The sequence below is a fragment of the Haplochromis burtoni genome, unplaced genomic scaffold (genome assembly GCF_018398535.1).
Source record: "Haplochromis burtoni strain Fernald_Lab_line unplaced genomic scaffold, NCSU_Asbu1 Contig_18, whole genome shotgun sequence".
NCBI lineage: Eukaryota > Metazoa > Chordata > Actinopteri > Cichliformes > Cichlidae > Haplochromis > Haplochromis burtoni.
This window is the reverse complement of record NW_024582379.1, coordinates 3,521,099-3,535,894: the sequence shown is the minus strand read 5'-3', so window position 1 is coordinate 3,535,894 and position 14,796 is coordinate 3,521,099. Positions and strand designations below refer to the sequence as shown.

Below are 14,796 nucleotides of genomic sequence, written 5' to 3'. Positions count from 1 at the left end.
GTCACACGAAAAAAACGAGGGCATACAAACAGGGAGCACAAGACAGGAAGTGAAACAGAAATGTGAGGGACAAAAGAGGAAATAAAAAGAGGAAAAAAAGGAAGTAATAATGTATAAACAGTCAAGCAAGGACAGAAGTGGTGGGTGGCAGATGGAAAGCCAGGTGGTGGTTCAGAGTAATGTCAGATAAAATTTGCAAAGAACTTTTTGAAAAGTGTTCTTAAGCTTCAAATGGATGGGCTAGGCCACATAACACAGCAGTTTCAGGAAATTTCACACAATCACAACAACCCTGTTAATCTCTGCGTCTGGTGTATTGAACCTCAACTTACTCAATGCAATTAATATTTGACCTCAACTTGGTTTTTGACTGATTAAGGCACACTTTCACAGTTAAAGGACTATGAACCTTATTCAGTTGCTCAGTGAGATAACTGACAGGGAGAAAGAAACACTGCAAGGAACCACTATAAGTTCATTCACTCATTAATGTGCAAGAAACCCCCCCCACCCCCAGATGAACTGCATTTGTGGTTTAGTGATGATCAAAACAGTGAAATGCTCATGAACTGATCTACTGTGAGCCTCTTAAAAAATCAGAGCACCTGAGCAGAGTGGATCCAGTTGTTCTCTTACATGCAGATAATGAGCATGAGAGCGAAGTATATGGGTGGAGATTAATGTTATGGGAAGTCAGCAATCAGGCAATTAATCAAATACACGTCCCTCTGTCTTCTGTTGCAATTTAGTCCTGACACATAGTGGAAAATGCCTAACCTTTATTTTCTAAGATCACAAACAAACTTGTGCTTATGCAGGTTAAGTTGCACAAGGACCGTTGGGGGATGCCTGGGAATCCACAGTGAGATGAAACGTTAAAACTTACTGCAGCACAGACCCCAGATACTACATGGATTTAAATGAAACAGGGTGTCATTGTATGTATCATCTGATCTAATTCAGAGCATTTAGGCTTTGCAGGCTGGCCGCACACCCGAGGTCATCACGGAAGCTCCAGGCGAGACAGAGAGCTTCGTCTGCAGATCAGAAGCCCACCTTGCTGCTGTCCCGACCCAAGACGGCGTAGCTCATGAACTGCTCAGCATCGGCGTCCAGCTCGTTGGCGTCCTGCAGCGAGCCTTCCACGCTCACCTCCTGAAACCCCTCCTCACCTGATCCCTTCCCTCTGCGCACCACCTTGCGCACGATCTATCGCAGACACACGCGCACACAATCGCACACAGAAGGGTGGGAGAGAGTGATGGGCGAGAGCAGAGAGTGTGGAAAAGGCAGTGAGAAAGACTGGATCGGTGAAATATGCTGGGGGAAAACAAAGCGTGGATTTTGCAGTGTCATGTGCGATGAACAACTTTGTCATGATTATTAGTTTAATAATCGTTCCGTAAAAAGATCCGTGAAAGTGTTGTGATGATAAAACACGACAAAAAAGTGAAAACGGAGACATTCGTGTTCAAGGACGCAATTTAAATGGCTGACCTTTTTTGTGACAATGTTTCCATGTTCATCCGTGAAATGTTCCTCGCTCACTTGCTCCCCAGGAAGATCTTCAACCTCATCACCCTGAGGACAGAGAAAAGCTTTTTTGTAACCATAAACGTTTTGAACTGTGGCAATAAAGGCAGTTAAAACAGCCGTTACTGCAGCGCTGTTTGCATGGCAGATAGGTGAGGAGTGGGTGAGGTTGCTTGTGAGAGAGAAATTAAATCTAACAGTGGGGATCTTATCACTTATAGTTACAATTGATGAGGTTCATTACTACACAACAGTGTTACAGCCCCCTATAATAGCAGCATGTCTTTAGAGCTATTTATAAGTTCAAAGAAATTCCTGAAGCCGGACGCTCGGCCTAAGAACGAGTGAAGGTCGAGCATGTGGAGGCCTGTATGAAACTCTAAAATTGATCTTTATCTCAATTTATATCACACATGAAACTAAATAATAATTAAAAAAAGAAGTGACAAACCTAAAGGGTGCAAGTCCAAAGCTACAGCTTCTGTAACACCTACCCATAATAAAACAATCAACGTGTAAGGAAAAGTAAATTCATTTGTATTATTATCCCTCATTTTAAAAGCTTTCTGGATATTAAGGGAAAATTATCTATTATATGCTTTGTACATAATTTCAATTATATCATAATCCACCAAATCTCAGTGTGATTTTCAGTGTACTTAACAGAATAAATAAAAAATGTGCTGTTTTATAGAGTTTGAGATACAATAAGAAGGAAATGGCAAAGAGCCAATGAGACTTTTTATAGAACTGGAGTCCAAACTTGTTGAGCTGAAGACAATCTATTTACAGTATATCTATAAAAGCAGAAGATATATTTAGTTGCATCCTCAGTCATTTGATATTGTCATAGAAACAAGCAAACATTGATGAAATCCCATCATTGTATGCCACGATTACTTGTGTCCATAATGCTGCACCTTCCCACTCCTCTCAGTAAAACCAGTCAAATAACTCACCACAAACCTATCCTGTATCACTTTCAACTTTTCTTAAATACACTGCATCATCCAAGCGTTCAGCAGCAGCGATTCCCCCCTGCTCTTTCATTTCTTTTTTTCTCTCTTCTGCCACTAAGATCCTTTCTTCAAATTCGTGGATCTCAGTTTTGTTGTACCTTAAGAATGACTCTACGGCGGACGATTCTGGTGGTGACGTTCTCCTCTTCGTCGGGTACTCCCTCGATTTCACCAAGCTCGTGGTCCAGCTGAGTGTGTATGTAGGTGAGCACCGACCGCACCGAGCCACTGGCTATGTGGAGGACATTCTGACAGCTGATCACCAGGAACGCCAGCAGCACGAAGCTAAAGAGGAGTTCGGTAACTAGGGCCCACATTGCCCCACTTTGATCCCCAGTAAATCAACACGGTTGGCACAGAGCAACGCACGACTGCAGCCTCAGTCCCGTAGCTGGTGGTGACTCCTGCTTCTCACACTTCTCTTAGCTAAGGGAGAAGGTAACAGCTGCAGCCCTCTTTTGTCACTGGTTCAGCCAAACTGGTGTTTTCATTTCATTTCTGCCCTCCGTTTGCTGGGGCCGTGGGCCCTTTTCTCCCCACGTCTCTTTCTCCTTCCTAGCGTCGAGTCACAACTATCAAGTCAAAGACACCAGATCCAACCAAAAGCAATCTTGGGAGGCTTCTATTCCCACCTCCCTCACTTTTTGACCATGTGATCTGTGAGCTTTAAATACCTCCATCAGAACGGCTCTGTGCGCTGTGGTAAGAACACTAAGAAACTTCTCACACATGCTCTAACTACAGCCTACACAACAAATTTCTCCTAAAACAATCATAGAATCTATTATGCAGCTGCCACCGCCTCCAAAGCTAAATGTGCTTTTTGGGTATCATTATGACCCACAAGAGGCATGAAGCCCACAAAGGCTCTGAAAGGCTCTATTTTTGTTCTCTCACAGTCTCACAGCTGAGATTGTCCCATACAGTGTGATGTGTCTGTGTTGTGCCAGAAAGTTAACATGTGGGAATGACTGGGGTTGGGATCGTGTAACGCGGGTTGACGAGTGAGGGCGCTTTCTATATTTGGCTGGACACGCTGTTTGTGCCCAAATTGGGCCTAAGACCACTGTGTGTGTTCTTGGCTGTGTGTTTACGTTTGCTGTATGATTCCAGGATCGACATAACATAATTCTGATTAGTGAGGTTTTAAATGGTGACTTCTAGAAGAGGAAGTATGAAAGCAACCGCTTGTGTGTATAACACTGTAATGATTTTGCTGTATCAGGTTTACCTCTGCTGGAGCAGTTCGCCTTTTTTGTTTACACCACAAGAATTTGCTAAATGCAGTTTAACTATAAATACAGTTGTTCATTAATCTGGTTCAGGCTAAAATGTTTGCCAGACATGGTAAAAGGAATAATCCTACTCACTGTGACCACTTTAACTTTGCACGGGTGGTTTAACGTGCTCACCTGGCCCTTCAGGCGGACATCATCCCAGGCCCTCAGCTCTGGTACCCTGTGTGGAAAGCCCAAACCCTTCTCAAATGGTTGGGTACCTCTGAAGTGCCCCCTTAAGATCTCAGAGTGCCCCATGTCCCTCACAGGCTGAAGCAAGGCCTCCTGGGACATTCGGGAAGGGTCTCCATCCACAGCGTTACGCACTGATGACATCATGGTTTCCATGGTTTGCCTGGGTTTAGACTGATTGCCCACCCAAGCCTGAGTAGGGTCAGTGACAGGGATCCATCCCGGGCCTGTCTGCTCCTGCAGGTAAGAAAGGAAAGATCCTCCACCACCACCGTTTCCCCCATTGCCTGACCTGAAAGGAGATCAATGAATTCATTAGGAGGTGGTACATCATAAATATTTACTGATAGTGTTTTATAGCTCCAGGTTATATGACGTCACACCAACTGAGAGGCATACAGAGCTCGGACTCACCTGTCTCCATTCCGATCTGCAGCACTGCTCAGACCAGTTGACTCACTCAACCGAGCATACACCCTTTGCTGTCCTGCAACAAGAGAAAGCCCTTCCTCTGAGCCCATCCCGCCTCCTCCTCCTCCTCCAGTTCCATCACCACCAGTCGTGCTTGTGACGGCTGATGCCTCTGAACTCGCCTCTGACCCCTGACCATTGTTCAGCCCGTTAAGATTGATCCCAGCGATGGTACCCCCGAGCGAAGCTGGTGTGGTGGTGCTGAGCGAGTCAACGCCCATCTCTGAATCGTCTTCGGGCAGCTCAATGGAGCCACTCAGCACCCCACCCCCTCCGCTGGCTGCGCTGGCCTGACTGGCCGGCCGACCTAGACTTCCATACGGCAGCCCCAGCAGACCCTCCGAATCGTCAGCATTGCTGCATTCCAGCGAGGAGTCCTCCACAGCCACCAAGGAAGGGCTGTTGCCTGAGGGCCACACCTGTACATCAGACATCTCCATCAGGGTGTCTTCTTCTGTGGTGGCAATAGGTGCACAGTCCAGGCTGGAGACCTCCTGCCAGTAAGGCTCAGCACCCAGCGGGGAGGGCAGGCTGTACTGCATGGAAGCTGGTGAGAGAAGCTCTTCCTGCGGGAGCCCATAACCTGGAGCGAGACAGAGAGAGGCACACTGACACCCGGCCCCCCGCCTCGCTCCCCACCTCACCCCCCACAGCATCAGGACCCTGGGAGGGGGGGTAAGTTCCCCTGGCCAGTAGCTGGGCATTTAGGGGAGGAGTAGAGGAGGCTGAAGGGACAAATGGGAAAGGAGTGGGGATGGAGGGAGTGGAGGGCCAAGACAATAAGAGCTAGAATAAAGGTGCAAGGAGCTAAGGTCATGAGAGCAAGGGCAGCTTTTAGAAGAGAGGCTGTCAAGCTCAATCAGCCAGCGCTGACAGTAGCAGAGCAGCAGCGGTAGCAGCAGCAGACACAGCCAGCTGAACCAGTAGGCTGAGACTGGGGTTCGAGGCCGGCAGTGGCTGATGCTGCTCTGCTGGCTGCCACCTGCAGGGAGACGGAGAGGGATTATTGACACCTGTCCAGCAGGGACACACAAACACACACCCACTCTGTCTCACACCCACACCAGCACTCACATACGCTCACACTCGTATATGCATGCACTCAAACCCACTCAGAAACAGGCAGGTTAATACCGGTGTCAGGCTGGATGGCATGCTCGCAGGCAATCGCATTTTCTCGCATACACGCACGCATTCTTCACACAGCTGCTCTCTCACTGACTCATACTGTTTTTACAGTGCATTCAATATAACACAACTATGTAAAGATAAAACATAGTAGTATTCAAATTTATGCAAACAAATTACAACAGACTTCAATTTTCTTCTGCTAGGAAAGCCACAATGTTGCTGCCTCAAACAAATTTCAAGTGCAAATATATAATTTAGTAAAACTTTGTGTTAGTAATGAGCTGCGGACTCAGGTCACTCCTACAGCCGTCTTCTGAACAACCTTCGATAAAATATGTTTTTTTTTTCTTTTTCTTTCTTTCTTATGAAACCAGACCTGGCACAACTGAGTACAATGTCCCAGAAAGCATTAAAAAATATTGCAGTAGTAACTTCATGTAACATGCTAAAAATGAAAGAAAATCTAGATGAAGACTACACCTAAGGCTATTTTGCAAATATTAACATTTATATTTTCTAACCTGATTATACTAAATTTGTAAAGAGTGATAAACCTTTACAACATAAATATGTGAACAAATTGAAAAAAATGGTAATGCAGGTAAAGCAAAACATGAGTATCAGTATGACTGACCACTAAAGGACATACTATCCATATGCAGTACATAGATTACAGGAAGCAGAGGAAATGATTCTCCTTAATGTTTGACTCAGAGAGAGCGAGCGAGAGAGAGAGACCATGCGTATGTACTGTACAGTGGTAAGAAAGCTGCAGAGTGCAGGCTGCTGTAACTTGATTCATGGCCAGCAGTAGAGTACTGCTGAGAGTGCAGGCGATATTTGAGACACCAAGCCATCGAAAAGACCCTTGTCCTACTTTCTTTTTCACATCCCAACTGCTTTCAGTTACGTACAGTTGATGATAAACTCTGACTTCTAGTTTGTGATGTAGTTCTTTGACTTATGAAGATTTAGTCTAAACCAGATACAGAACATCTATACACTGCAGGCGTTTGATTTTCACTTGCAATTAAATTTATAGTACTTCAGTGCTACTGTACAAGATTCAAACAATCATTTGGTGTTTATTTAGGTCCCACAAGATACCAGGGCATCTGCTTTAAGAGGTTTAAAGTTTAGAGGCTTCAATTATATTCACTTTTAGTCTTCAAATGCATATATGATTGCCTGATGCCTGAATATATGATTATTAGAATTAAGATCTAATGACAAAGAACTCAAAACCAAATAAACATGACTATCTATCTATCTATCTATCTATCTATCTATCTATCTATCTATCTATCTATCTATCTATCTGAGTTTGTCATCGCTCTCACTTTGTGGCAGTAGATTTGTAAATAACGAGAAAAGAAAGAGATCTGGGGAGAAAATTTGAAATAATAAAAAGTGTGAAATATGGAAAATGTGTCTGACAGATGTATGTACAGAAACATAAATATATATATATATACATATATATAAATAAACGATACAATTTTTGCCCAGTAAACGGGCACATATATGTATGTGGAAGCCACAAAACATTTAAAAAACACGTAGAGATGCTCACACCGATACACGCACACATACACACATAGAGACATATAGACTTCACAGTAATCAATGAGCACATTTAGAAACAGTTGGAGAACAAATTCAAACTGAACATCTCAAAACTCACAGAGACATCAAAGCTAGATAGTTGCACAACATAAGATGGACACGGTTTTACGTAGAATTAGCGACACACAAAACGATCACAGCATTCATACATGAACAGCAGACACAGTTCACAAAAAAAAGGTCTGTGGCCTTTCTGTATCCCCTTTTAAGACAGATCATTGAGGAGTAACAGAGACAGACTGTAGTCATTCTCAGTATACATGCCATGCAAAGACACATGTCTGTTTGTCAGGCAACGTTAGGCACTGATGCAGCATTTGAAGCTTTATCTCCAACAGTCCAGTCTCAGAGTGGGCCCTCATCCCGGTGTCTCCATGCAAACACGAGGGAGATGAGCAATGAGCGAAGTCTTGTTCACATGCCGACATGCAGGAGAGCAGGGAAAAAAAGGGATGGGAAAGGAGGGAAAGGAAGGAGTGGGAAACAGAGAAGAGCAGCAAGAGAGGAAGAGGAATATAAAACAGGGTGATGAACACAGACAGAAACAGTGAGAGAGAGTGAGGGTCACCTCCCCCCTCCCAGTGGGTGCTGAGTACACAGTCTGTGTGAGGGGTATCTGTCACAGAGTGGACACTTAAGAAAGGTGGGGTTTTCAAGAGTCAGGAAAAAAAGAAAAAAAAAGAAAAATGCATTTGTCGCAAAAAATAAAAGCTTAAGATGTGGGTCAGAGGTCAACATGAGGTCAGAGTTCGGAGAGGAAGTGAGAAGGAGGAAGAGTGGGGCGGCTAGGCTGCAGATGACCAGAGAAAAACAAAGAGAGGGACAGAGTCACAGGGAATGAATCAGGGCTCCCAAAAGCACATTCGGTGCACCAACGCTACCTCTAAAGACTCAAACTAAGTCCCATGCAGACACAGGCAGACAGAGGTCTAAAGGAAAAGGGGTTACTCTAGTATGATCAAGTGTATGCTTTGTTTAGTAACCTCGAGTCGCTTTTGAATAAACCTTTGCTTGCTTTTTATTTCAAGTTTGAAGGAATATTTTCTGCAAACACAGTACTTTAAAATATAGAAATCGCGTTTGTTTTTGTGGTGATGGGGAGTCTATAGCGGACCTGATTTTAAATAATCACTGACATGTTTCAATATCCATGAATTTCCTTCCCTTTCTGTCCAAAGTGTCAGATGAGAAGATTGATGCCACACATTTCTGCAGTTAAAAAGCAGCTGGTTAGCTCAGCTTAGCATAAACGTGGAGAAAAAAAGTGAGGTATAGTTAGCTTCTGTCCAGATGTGAAAGCAGTTCATTAGTGTCTTTTTTTAAAAACTTTGTCTAAAGTTTATAGGTCTACGCTGTGGTTTTACTGAGGTTACCTGGTTAAAAATAAAGCCAGGGTTGCTAGCTGCTTCTTCCAGTCTCTTCTCCCTTCATGCTAAGCTAAGCTAACATGCAATGAGACATTATCTTCTCATCTAACTTCTGTGAATAAAGTAAAAACTGAAAATAATTATGTGCGCATTGTTCTTTATTTTTCACCACAATATTTTTAAATACTCTTTTCTTTTTTTTTTTTTTTGTTGCTAGTTTTTACTTTTGCTAGTTTCACTCTTATTCACTGAAAAGTCATGCTGGGTGCCTCACTCTATTGATGTGACTTTAGTAAGTACTGAACTAGATCGTAAATCATAAACCTCTTGATTCTTTTTTTTCCACTGTAAAATAAGTCAAGTAAACAATATCCAGTTTTTGAAATCCGCCAAGTCAAAGCAGGAACGACCTTTGGGAGGCAAATAGCCAAAAAGACAGACAGACAGACAGACAGACAGAAGAGACAGATACAAAGTTATCAGATTCACTGCAGCTGTGATCTGAGTGTCTCCCTTTTCACGCTTTAGCCATCATGGTCACATCCGTATGCATTGTTACATCTCTCTTTATTGCTCCAGTTTTCACGGAGAGGACCTATCACCTGTCCGACTAACTCATCATCTGCACTCGAGGCAGAGAGGAGGAGCCAGTCCAGGAAGACGGGGAGCTCACAGCAGGCCAGATGTGAAAATGGAATCAATAAGATGTAGGGTATGCACGTGTGAAGGAAACCATGAGGAAAAGACTGAGGTCTGACAGTTGGTAAGAAGGCCAAATGTGCGAGGCTTTACTTGTGATCTACATGGACTCATCATGTATGACAAGGTGTTTTTATAGAGAATATGTCATGCTAAATGACAACACATTTTATAGAATTTTTTTTTATGATGCATAAAATTATTGTGAATTATAATTGGAATTAAGCTCAGAACATCTTAACTACCAAACAAGCAAGAAAAAGACTAAACTCTGAGGATAGGAGAATGGAATAACTGAACCAATACACCATTAACCCCCTGAAGTATACCATTTAATTAAGGTTTCCTAGGTACTTCACTGCATTTCTATATTACCCTTTTTACAGTAGGAGTGTCCTGAGTCCCTCTGTGTGTTGCTGAGGTAAAATCCTGCAAAAGTTTGAGGCAGCTTTAAAACACAAGAGCATCACAGAGATTAAATAAGAAGGACATTGGGACAACAGAGTAATTTAGAGGGAAACAAACTTGACTTCATCTTCTGGGGAGTTTGGGGAAAGAGGTGCATGTTTATTGGAAAAGTGGCTGGAGATCAAGGAAATGGGACAGAAATGAGACCAGGCCATGGGATCTGGGGAGGGCGCTTACCATTGGTCATACCAGGGGACAGATGGTCTCTCTCGCTGTGTCGACGTCTGTTGAGATCACGGGATCCTTGTCTCACAGGCTGAGGTGGCTGGCCCTCCAACATGTTGATGATGTCCATGCGGTCGATGCTCTTCAGAGCTGTGTACAAACTCTCCACTGCAGTGAAAAAAAGGAGTCACCGGCATGCATGGAAGAAAGAAGAAGAGGGGTGGGTTTCTAGAAATCATAAAAGTGTAGCTTTGAGTGAAGTGAAATGGCAAATGTCTACAGCAAATTTAGATTTACTGACTCTTTGCCCTCTTGCCCTCGAGAGTGGCCCACAGGTTGAGCAGTGCGGAGCTCTGCTCCAGCAGTGAGTTTGGATTCTCCACACGAATCTTGTTAATGTCATCCACACTCAGCTGAAGCTCACGTGCCAACTCTGTTTAGAAAGTGACAGAAGGAAGATCAAGAAAGCAGGAGAAATATTTATATAATTTGGCGTATGAGTCACGCCGATGAGGCGTACACAGAAGAGAAGGAACAGTCTCTGTAAAATAGCCACGGCTCTTGGCAGAGAAAATAATTAGTTTCATTGGCTGGGCACCATGTGTTAACTTTGTTTAATCAGCAGCATGCTAGCAAACTTGTCAGACATAAGATAAACACGGATGGTTTACCGCACATAAAACAGATCCACTCACCAGCCCAGCTCAGTCCCAACTGTTCTGCAATTACAGCCATCTTCAGCTCTGTCCTTTCCATAGCACTCATTGATGCTGCAGAAAACATAAATATAAAGCTGAGATGCTTAATGATTCTAGGCTGGCTGGAAATTAAGTGCTATGATGAGACATAATGAAGCCATCATCATGTATTATACATTATTCCCTAGAAGGTAGACAGATCTAGTTACATAAAGAAGTGAGAGTGAGAGACTCGTACCCATTGCAGGCTCATTTAGAGCACTGTATCTTTCTCTTAAAGCCAGCGGGGTGAGAGTTCGCCTTCGGTCTTCACTCCCAACAATCTGAAAGAAAACATCAATGCAGTCGGAAATCTCGGAAGAAATGTGAACAAATACATTGAAGGTGTCTTTTAAAGCTTTACCTTGATACATGGAGGCATAGCGATGTTGAGGTTGCAGAGCACATGCTGGCTGTCTTCATACTTGGTGGATTTGCGAAGGAAAGACAAAAATCCAGTGGGCTCTTTACTACTGTCCCTCACCTTAGACGCAGAGGTTAAAGGTTAAAAAAAAATATGACAGATGCATGGGTAGAGAAAGACCTAATGGAGTAACAAATAAAATAAAACTGAAGACAAGTCAAAAGGCAACACCTTAACAGAGACAGGAAGTCGATTATCTCTGAAGGCCTGGAAGCTAAAGCAGCGAGGCTGTTGGGTGGCCTTCCTCACCGGAACAAGATTCCCTGAACACTCCAGGTGAAGTGGCATTCCTTCCATAACCTGTAATCACAGAGGCATTAACACATGTACAAAGAAGTAATCCAATAAGTACAACATGGCCCAAGAACTCGATTGTCCTGTGTAAGAAGGTCTCTGAACTGACCTCTATGTCCCTGCTGCGAGCCACCTCTGTGAAGTTCTCATGCTGCTCCAGAGTTTTATCCATCTTGTCATCAGTCATGCAGTAGCAGCGCAAACGGCCCTCGCGTAGCTCATTCATTTTTGCAAACACCACAAACTTGGCCATGTAAGGTACGGCCGACAGCTCCCTGTACAGCAGGTTGGCAAAGGACACAGCCTCGGCTGTCCGAGGACAGTCTGCGAGCCAGAATCTGGGAGAAAATGATCACGTTCAGTCACATGCATCTGTTCTTTGTCTCTTTATAATCACAGCCAAGCTGCTTACTGCAGTGGTTGTAGATGGCAAAGAATTTGAATAATCTTTCTTTTTTCTGTGTTATGATGACAAATATAATTTCACTGCACATGCTGCTATCTGAACTTACCGTGCAGAAACATTGGTTGTGAAACTGGCACATTCACTAGCATAGATAAGCTTAGTAGTGCCAGTAATGTCCTCCCATTGAGCTGGGGCTGTACCACCTGGGAGTCACAGAGAATGAGAGAGAGCACACCGAGTGATCAGCAGTCATAAAGAGTAAGTCTAGTGATGGCAGCATTTTAAACCAAGTATTTTAACCAAGCCTGACTATCAGCTGCATACACAAATCTTTCTTTGCTTTGGAAGTAAACTGCTGACATTGACACAAAGACCCACGTGACAGCTGTGGCATGGAGTACCTATGACAGAGCAGAGAAGACGCAGACTGGTAGTATCACCCTCCCCAGAGTCTCGAGGGCTCTCCCTCCAAGATGGAGGCAGGGGAATACGTAGGCCGATTGGTCGGTGAAACTTGCGCCTCCGAGGCTCCACCGTGACTACGGGGCTAAAGTTTGCTTGGTTACCGAGAAGCTTTGCAACCAGCTCATCTGGAACTGGCTGAGCCTGAGGTTGGGAGTCGATGATGGCAAAAGGGAGCACGCAACAGGGGGCACGGTTTTGATGAAAGGGAGATTAAATGAAAATAAATAAATATGAAGAAGGATTTTTAAAAAAGATCAGGATGCCACGTGTAATGAGTTGATTGTAGGTGGATGATGAGACAACAGAAGTGGATAACAGAAAGGACAACCAAGTGGGGAAAATTAAAGATGATGAGAAAGAGAGAGAAAGAGAAATAAGGCCGCAGTGAACAAAAGACTTCAACACAGAAACAATACATCTGAAAACCAAATAGTAACACAAACTGGTTGCATGACTTTACAAGTATATTTTTTATTGTAAAATGTAACAAAGTATGTTAACAAGAAGCTTTTACAATCATTAATACAGGAGAGATATCAAGTAAAAAGGCACTGTGGCTTTTCACAAGGCCATTGATGACGCAATTACTACAACAGCATTTTAGTTAAACAGATATGTTCCTAAAATATAGCCATGTAAGAAAATACTGAACATTATATTTCACTAATATTCAGTTACATTCACTATCAGCATTGTTAGTTTGCAAAACCTATCGAGCTCAGATTGAATTCACTCGTGTGCCTAAAAGAAAAACAATTTCATCAAAACAGTAGTAGAAGGTCCACTTTTCATTTTGATTTACTGAAACATGATTTGGAGTCACACAAGCTGCTTAAGCTGCCGATCTATGTATGGAAAGAAGATTTGGAATGAGGAATTAATGCAATCAGAATCTTGAACTGGAACAAAAGAACATGCAGCAAAACAAATGGCAAAACAGTCGGTATCGTTTAAGCAACCAAAATAAAAATCACATGCAAACGAAACCTTGAAATCCCAAATATGCACGTCTGAGAAACAAATAGATGCATACAGCGAAGAATTAGGAAGGCAGAAACTCGAATGAAATCAATATAGTTTTATGTCTGATGACTGGATTGTTGTTTTTAGAGAATTAATGTACAGTTTAACTGTATTTTTAAAAGTAAAATCACATTACTGAATGTATTTTAGTCTTACAGTTAACAGCCCAGTGCCATGATATGTGACTTCTTGATGTGTTGGGGACATGCAGTCCTATGTCTTATATGTCCTCTTAAAAAAATTACTGCTTTACAGAATGTGGTGCAAAATTTGAGCTAATAATTATTTATATTTTTTTTGTTTAGACAGTAAAGACACTAAAAGACTCAAAAGGCTCAAAAATAGATATAAACTTATATGGGCTTATTTTTTTAGATATCTTAATTTAGTGTGTAAAATGCTAAGTACAGAGAATATGGTCAAGAATACATTAGCGAGAAAGACGTCACTGAAATCAGTCCAGTGTTATACAAAGGTGCCAAGTGCATGCAATGTGTGAAATGTAAGGCAAAAAGGTCCTCCCAAAAAAAAAAGAAAAGAAAAAATGGACAAACAGACAAAAACAGTAAAGTAAATCAAAGAAACTTGGCACAAATGCTCATAAGAATACATCATTACACAATCAAAGTAAATCCAACATGCAACACAGGCATTAACGATTCTGTTTCTCCTCTCCTTCCTTCTCCACTTCGTTCCATCTCACCTGCAGCCCCAGACGGACTCGTTTGGTGACTGCTGTCTCGGGAAACGTGGCCTGGACCATCGGCACTAGTTTACTTGTCAGGGAGCCTCCTTCCGGGCCAATCAGGTCACTTTCTTGTTGCACTCGTGACACAACGGCAAAATAAAGGGGGAAGTCGGTAGAGATGATGCGGCGGATTCGCTTCTTCCCAAGTTCTTCTTGGCTTTCTAAATCTGAAGGGAGAAGAAGTGGTTGCGTTTGTTTAACAATGACACTAGGCCGTGGCTTAACTGAGTGTCAGCCTGAGATCAGCCTTTAAACTCTTACCCTCATCCATCCCGTTGAGGATTGTTTCTAGCACCTCGTCCCCGTAACGGTTGCGGTGTTCTTTCCAGACCGAGCCATTCTCGCTCCTCAGCACTACGAGCTCCCGGTCACCACGACTGAGAGCAGCAAAGTGGGGGATCTCCACAATCACCGGTCTGCCACACACACAGAATTACACATGAGTAGAGAAACCCTTTTCTAACAATACATAAAACACTTAAAAAAAAAAGAAAGAAGCTTCCTCACCCCAGAAACTGCATCCCTGCAGGACCCAGGGAAATGATTCTGCTGGCCAGCCCCTCTCCCTCCACCAGTGGAGGGGGGCTGGTCAGCTTCTGCGGCTTCACCAGGCGGCAGGTAATGCGGGTGGGTGCAGCACACGTCCGCGGAGGTATGATGACACGCAGACCATTATGCCTGCTGCCTCGCATTGAACCGCCACGCGCATCCACCATAAAACTGACCAGGAACCTGTTATCGGACAGCGATT

The 14,796-nt window shown here is 43.4% G+C and overlaps 1 protein-coding gene across 18 annotated transcripts in view; it reads right to left on the bottom strand.

Annotated features, from left to right (window-relative positions):
* Positions 1 to 14,796, bottom strand: part of ank1a (ankyrin 1, erythrocytic a) — an 84,128-nt gene that overhangs the window by 3,403 nt on the left and 65,929 nt on the right. For 11 of the 18 annotated variants that reach the window (XM_014331734.2, XM_014331739.2, XM_014331743.2 and 8 more), the window contains 16 exons: positions 14,553 to 14,777; positions 14,307 to 14,461; positions 14,001 to 14,212; positions 12,211 to 12,415; positions 11,916 to 12,012; positions 11,513 to 11,741; positions 11,281 to 11,409; positions 11,050 to 11,169; positions 10,885 to 10,969; positions 10,644 to 10,718; positions 10,250 to 10,381; positions 9,961 to 10,116; positions 4,436 to 5,075; positions 3,965 to 4,313; positions 1,498 to 1,581; positions 1,057 to 1,209 (listed from right to left, as the gene is read on the bottom strand). In XM_014331734.2, coding sequence (XP_014187220.1) covers positions 1,057 to 1,209; positions 1,498 to 1,581; positions 3,965 to 4,313; positions 4,436 to 5,075; positions 9,961 to 10,116; positions 10,250 to 10,381; positions 10,644 to 10,718; positions 10,885 to 10,969; positions 11,050 to 11,169; positions 11,281 to 11,409; positions 11,513 to 11,741; positions 11,916 to 12,012; positions 12,211 to 12,415; positions 14,001 to 14,212; positions 14,307 to 14,461; positions 14,553 to 14,777 — 3,046 coding nt within the window. Of the gene's footprint in view, positions 1 to 764; positions 1,210 to 1,497; positions 1,582 to 2,650; positions 3,942 to 3,964; positions 4,314 to 4,435; positions 5,076 to 5,134; positions 5,475 to 9,960; positions 10,117 to 10,249; positions 10,382 to 10,643; positions 10,719 to 10,884; positions 10,970 to 11,049; positions 11,170 to 11,280; positions 11,410 to 11,512; positions 11,742 to 11,915; positions 12,013 to 12,210; positions 12,416 to 14,000; positions 14,213 to 14,306; positions 14,462 to 14,552; positions 14,778 to 14,796 lie in introns of those variants that run through there. The other 7 variants (XM_014331760.2, XM_014331765.2, XM_014331737.2 and 4 more) reach the window with 6 other exon arrangements.